The 6,440-nt window shown below is 48.8% G+C and overlaps 1 protein-coding gene across 3 annotated transcripts; it reads left to right on the top strand.

The window, feature by feature from the left end:
* Positions 1-3,856: 3,856 nt before the first annotated feature.
* LOC146348993 (ABHD16B-like) lies at positions 3,857-5,283 on the top strand. Of its 3 annotated transcripts, none has more exons than XM_084854481.1 (2): positions 3,857-3,962; positions 4,005-5,283. In XM_084854481.1, exons 1-2 carry the CDS (start codon positions 3,857-3,859, stop codon positions 5,216-5,218), a joined length of 1,320 nt encoding a protein of 439 aa, XP_084710607.1. In that variant the 3' UTR covers positions 5,219-5,283. The 3 variants fall into 3 exon arrangements, with proteins under 3 accessions (XP_084710607.1, XP_084710608.1, XP_084710606.1); XM_084854482.1 differs by having other exon boundaries at positions 3,857-4,003; positions 4,076-5,283; XM_084854480.1 differs by having other exon boundaries at positions 3,857-5,283.
* The last annotated feature ends 1,157 nt before the right edge of the window (positions 5,284-6,440 follow it).

Below are 6,440 nucleotides of genomic sequence, written 5' to 3'. Positions count from 1 at the left end.
AGAACCAGAAGGTTTTAGGCAGAGGTCTGACCAGAGGGGACTTAGCAAGTAGTCCCTGAAACAGTATTGTCACCCCAAACCAAACAGGAAGAGCTGGAGGCAGAGGAAAACTGCTGTACAGCATGTGTTCTTGGCTGTGGGGGATTTGGCTGCAGCTGCATTTAGGAAAATCTGATCTGAGGGAAAAGCGATTGAGAGCTTATTAGCAGGGAAGACTCTTATTAGGAATTGTAACCTGGTGTAGTTAATTTAAGTACATTTGGGGCTTTTCTATACGAGGCATTTATCATGCGCTCGTCATTCCCTACTCACGGTTGTTTGTGGGTTCTTTAGACAATGTCGTGACCCTTCAGTTTTGCTTCTATATCGAACCAGCACTTTCGGCAGTTTTTTTTTTAGAGCAGGGAAAATGCGGCATTTAATTGTGAAAGCAAAAGAAAGTATGATTTCCTCGTGTGTATTTGCACTATTCTGCTATACCACAGTGCCACCTAGAGGTTATGTAGCAGAAAAACAGGAAAGGAAATACTCTTCGTGTAGTGCTCTGAGCTCAATTCTGTGACAAAACTGAAAATAAATACAGATTAACAGCCAATTAATAGCCCTGTGTAGAAAAGCTCTTTAGCAACCCCATCCTTTTATTTGACAAGTAGCATTCTATTCCCTTGTGCATCTAATTCCCTTAATAAACCTCTTAGTTTTGGATATCTTGTCTCTACTGGTGGTATCAATCTCATGCCTATCCCTTAGTTACCAGGCTACTGAGGTATATAGGATACAGAGGGTTTATTTTAGTGGCAAAGGTTTTATGGGTAAAGGTTTTATAGTTGAGATGGCCTTGTAGCAGGGAGTTCCATAAACTGAAGTCTCAACGTTTAAATAAGGGAATCATAGGTGTGGAAATCTACATGGTTATTCCACATTTGATGACATGGATGGGATGACCCATATCCTCATGTTTTTTCCATATTTGTTGGTAGCACTGGGATTCTCTGAGGGTGTCCCTCTACAGACCCCAACTCCCATCAGCTCCAGCCAGCATGGCCAATGGTAAGGGATAATGGGAGTCCAGCAACATCTGGAGGGCCAAAGTTTCCCACCTCTGATTTGGATTTGGAAGTCTTATGCTTCCAATTGGCCTCAGTGCAAACTTTTTGAAGCAAGAGATGTGCAACCCCTGCCCACCTCCTTGCTGCAGTGTGTTGTCTGATGCTCACAATTACTCATAATAAGTCACCCTGCCCATGGGTCTTTGAAAGAATGACAAAGCCATGAGAAGGCTAGATAAGGGATTTCATTAGTCCATGCCTTGGCTTGCATGGTCCACACCACAGACTGCTCCAAGTAGAGAGCTTCAGTCAGTAGTTGAGGCTTGACAGACAACATATGTTGTAAGTGCTGGGATGGCTTCTACACACACAGGAATGTGGAAGAAATGGGCCTTGAATGGATTTTTAAATTAGAAGCCTTGCATACAGTTCCATTCCAGGGAAATAATGACCTTCTGCACCATCACAGTCTTTTGTTCCTGTGGTTCTGCGAAGTCAACCTTGTTATACAGAACACCCAGGCTACAGCTACGGAAGTCGACCATGGCATAATGGGGAAACCTATAGAGCAGCCATTGGTCATGCTGGCTAAGAATTATGGGAGTTGCAGCTGAACACATCTGGAGGGCATCAGGTTGGGAAAGGCTGCTGTAGAGTCTGATATACCAACACCAAACGTGTCCAGCAAAAGTTCTCCCAGAGCCAATCACCAACTCCTACACTCTGCAAATGCCACTACTCCCTCTGCCCCTAAGGAAGAGAGGGTGAAATCCATACACCCTCATCTGGCAGTTGCTCTACTTTAGCTACACTTAACTTCTGGTAATAGGCATTATGGGCCCAACACCCATAGCATGAGGTTATATGGCTACATTTACAGGCTATATGTCTTTAAATTCAGAGACAAGATGATGGCTTCCATTATTGCTAGGATCAAGACTGAGAAGGGGTTGGTCCCTAGGAGAAAACTTGACTTGGGCCATAATGCTTCTTGGGGATGTGGGAGCAAAACGCGCATGATGATCTCACGGCCAGAAAGAATTCCAGGTAAGCTTCAGGGCTACAACTGGGAAAATGAGATGGAGAAGAAAAGGGACAGTTTCTAGGTCCTTCCAAACCTGGCAATTTGGCTCCATGCATGCATCCACTTGGGGTTACTTGGGGCAGAGGCTTTCATATCTTTTCTGCTGTATCACCTAAGCTATGGATCTCCTTGTCTAGGGAAGAACATAAGAATCCTACTGGCTCAGACCAAAGGCCTGTCTAGTCCAGTGTTCTGTTCCCACAGTGGCCAACCAGATGCCCATGTCTACAAGCAAGGACATGAGTGCAACAGTACCCTCCCACTCGTGTTCCCCAGCAACTGTGTTGAAAGGCATACTGCCCCCGATACTGGAGGCTATATATAGCCACCATGATTAGTAGCCATTGATCCCCTCTCCACAAATCAACCTCACTTTGCTGAAGTAGCCAGAGGACCTGGGTGTAGGGCAGTGTTTCAAACAAACTGCTAAGACGTTACTGGAGGAAGCTGTCCAACCTGTGGCAGGACCCAGTTGGGTGTCCTGCCTAGAACTTGGTTCTCTTGTCCATGGGAGAAAAGGCCCTTACTTAGTTCCCTGGGGCCAGAGGAAGAGGCTGGGATTTGTGCAGCAAAGTGGGCAAGCTCTGCACTCTGCTCCACCATCTACTTCCCTAGCCTTCCTCAATCTGGTACTGCCCAACTGTTTTTGACTTCAGTTCCCATCAACCTCAGTCCTCATGAACAATGGTCAGGAATGCCTAGAAATGTAGTCCAAAATATCTGGAGGGGACCAAGCTGTCAGGAGTGCCCTAGCTGCCTCTTGCAGTCCCCACCAATAGCCAACTTAGGACACAGACGACAAGGAATCCTTTCCGAGACTTTATGCCTTTATTCCTTTATGACTCTTTCAGATACTAATCACTAGCGACAAAGCAAGGAACAGCACTGGGGAAAGATAGCAGAGTAGCCTAAGCTCCAGATACGGCAGTTGGTCCCCGTTTGAAAGAGAACCACGGGAAGACCCTGAACTTATGGGCTAGGGAGAGATCCTCCCTCTTTCCCTTGGGTCCTCGGGATGCGACTGTTGTTTGCATGCCAAACAAGCGCTACGCCTCCTTTCTGCGCCCTCCATCTGTCGTCGCTCCCTGTGTCTGCGCCAAGCGTCCAGCAAGCCCCCCTCCAGCGCTTTCTCACTGCCAGGGTCACTCTCTATCCCAGGAATGCTGACAGGAGGAATCTCTGCCAGCTGCTGTGCTTGTGAGAGATGAGTGAGCTCCTCTCCCACAGACTGCTGTTCCTCCTCAGAATCAGAACTGCTCTGGGGCTCTATTGGCTTAGTTTCCACCCTGACACCAGGATGGTGAAGGCTGTGCTACCCCATCAGGAAACCCCGGGGAGAGGCTTGCAGTGTACAGCTATGGCAGTTTCTGCCTCTCTCAGCCAAATCCTCAGTGGGGTACTTGCTCACAAAGGGGACTGACCTGGCTTATTATTACCTTTGCCTTGAGTGGTTGGCCAGTGGGGGGGGGGACTCCTGGAGGAAGTACCCCGTGCCATTTGCAGGATACCAGCTTCCCAACATCAGCAAAGGACAGCTGGAAGGCAGTAATCTCAAGACGTTCTAATGCTGCTTCATGTTCACTTCCAGGTTAAACAGTAATGGAAAGTTGCTAACTCCCCACCTAGGTCTCAGACCAGCTCTTCGACTCCCCCTGCCCATCTCCTGTCCCCTTTCTTTAATGCATCCCATTTCATCCTATGCACATCACTAAAGATCGCTGACATGTGCTACAGGATAGAAACATGCCTGATGATCAAGGACAGCCGTTCATTCAAAAAGTGGCCGGTGGAGTATCGCTGGGATGAGGCCAGCAGCAGCAGCACTGTCAGCACCACCACCCATGGCTACGGCAGCAGCCCTGGCGTCAGAGCCTCCAGCTGTAGCCGCAGCACGGCCGTTGACGACAATCACAGCCCTCAAGAAGTGGCTACAGTGGCCAAGGGGGAGGGGGCGAGGACCGCCAGCATCCTCCGCAGTTTGCGGTCTCGTGCCAGCCGGTTTGCCAGGTACGCCTTAGCTCACTCCATCGGCCGCTGGCTGCTTTACCCAGGCTCTGTGTGCCTCTTGAACAGAGTTCCGCTGTCTTTGCTGGTGAATGGCCGGACGCGCCTTATGGAGGACTTTTGCGGGAAACGGGCCAAACTGGTGGCCCGCGATGGGAATGAAATTGATACTATGTTTGTGGACAGGAGGAAGAAGAGAACTCCGGGAAAACGAGGGATGCAGTTGGTGATCTGCTGTGAAGGGAACGGCAGTTTCTATGAAGTGGGCTGCTTTTTCACGCCACTGAAGGCTGGCTACTCTGTCCTGGGGTGGAACCACCCTGGTTTTGCCAGGAGCACAGGGAAGCCCTATCCACAGAATGACATCAACGCCATGGATGTCGTCATCCAGTATGCCATCCGTCGCCTGAATTTCAGTCTGCCAGAGATAGCTGTCTATGGCTACTCCTTAGGCAGCTACACAGCCTCGTGGGCTGCAATGACATATCCAGAGCTGGGTGCTTTGGTTCTAGATGCCTCCTTTGACAGTTTGGTCCCTTTGGCTATGAAGGTGATTGGTAAGAGCTGGAGGAAGCTGGTGAGACGGACAGTAACAGAGCATTTCAATCTCAATGTGGCTGATATGCTGTGCCAATACCCAGGGCCGGTGCTGCTGATCCGAAGGACCCTCGATGAAATCACCAGCACCCAGTTCCATTCGGAGAGCCACCTCCCCGTCATCAAGACCAATCGAGCCAATGAGCTGCTCCTACGGCTTTTAAGATGCCGTTACCCTGACATCATCTCTGGGAACGAGGAAGCAGTGCACCACTGGCTCACGGCCGATTGCCCTCAACTGGAAACCCTCATCTACAGTTACTTCTACAAAGTCGATGAGAAGTGGTGCCTTCATAAGCTTGAGAGCTACAAATCCAGCCTTGGACCTAACAGCAACTTCCCATGGAAAGTTGGGAAAAACCTGTCTCCCACAAGGCAGAAGCAGATGGCTTTGTTTTTGTCCAGGAAGCACTTGAAGAACGTGGAGACCACGCATGGAAGAACGTTACTACCAGAGGAATTTGAGATGCCCTGGAAGCTCTAGTTGAGCTGGGGAGGTGGTGGTTTGAGTGCAGAGAAAGAGAGAGAGAGAAATAAAAGCTAGGATTCATCGTTGTGTTTTGTTTGCGCATATATGTTTGTGAGGTTGCGAAGGTCACTTCCCAGTGACTATAAGCAGGGGAGGAAGAGATTTTTAAACTTTAAAAGGCAACTGGAAAGCACAGCCCTATTTCTTCCACTGATTCCCAAAGAGCTGGAGTATATGTTATAGCTGCCTCAGTTGACCCCAAATGACTTCCCCATGGCAGATCAACCCCACCCTTGCTGTAATAATATCTGGGAGTGCAGTCAGATAAACAGCAGATTAGCAAGCAAGTCCAGGCAATTTCACAACAGTTTAGTCCAAGAGACAAGTTGCTTAGACTGAAGAACCAGGGTTAAAGTCCTATTGGCTACCTGTGTCACCTGGCAACCACTGAGTTAGGAAGCTGCTTTGAAAAACTACCTTGCTGGCATTTAAATGCAGTGTTGGGCAAGGTGCTGAGGCTTGAGGAAGGACAATAGCTCAAAGGTAGAGTACTTGTTTTGTATGGAGAAGGTCCCAGGTTCAATCCTTGGCATCTCCAGGTAGAAGGATCAGCTGATGAGAAAGGCTTCCCTTTGCCTGAGAGCCTGGACAGACATCAACTGTTAACATGCATTTAGTTCATTACTCTGTGTTAATTCACACAATCTTTTTTGTAGTGGAGCTGGTGGCTGCAATGTCAGTGGGATGGTGAATCTGCCCTGGGTTTCAGCCAGAACCAGCTAGAACTCTTAGCACCTTGGATAGCTCCTTTAGAGTTCTGGCTGGTTCTGACTGAAGCCTGGAGCGGAATCACTGCCCCACTGACATCGGAGACCCGAGCCTCCACTGCTTTTTTGGATGTTAGGGGTGTGGGTTCAATGGAAGCGGGTCTGTGTTGCTTGATACCCTCACCCTCAATACATGAATGAAATTGGGTTCTCTGGGACACAAGTGACAAGCACAGCAAGAGACAGGACGCTGGTGATGTGGGTTGCTCGACATCCAGTATCCCATTGGAAGAGAGTGGCTTTTGCTTCATACTCAGCATCTTGTTACCAGATCTGGGGGCAGAAATTTAACTGGATAAGTTTGCTTTTGTTGGGGTATTTTTGCCTCCCATTCAGTATGTGGTTTAGCTGGCTAGTGAGAGTTATAGAGAAGTTTTTGCTTCCCCCAGGTTTCTGCTGTGTACCTGCCC

Source organism: Heloderma suspectum, chromosome 4, assembly GCF_057233095.1.
Source record: "Heloderma suspectum isolate Gila_16-S chromosome 4, 16-S_ref, whole genome shotgun sequence".
Lineage (NCBI taxonomy): Eukaryota > Metazoa > Chordata > Lepidosauria > Squamata > Helodermatidae > Heloderma > Heloderma suspectum.
Note: the sequence above shows the minus strand (reverse complement) of the source record. Positions and strands in the feature narration are given on the sequence as shown.

Bases quoted from the DNA above. Each gene is read 5' to 3' on its own strand.
- LOC146348993 (XM_084854480.1), top strand. From the start codon at position 3,857: ATGTGCTACAGGATAGAAACATGCCTGATGATCAAGGACAGCCGTTCA.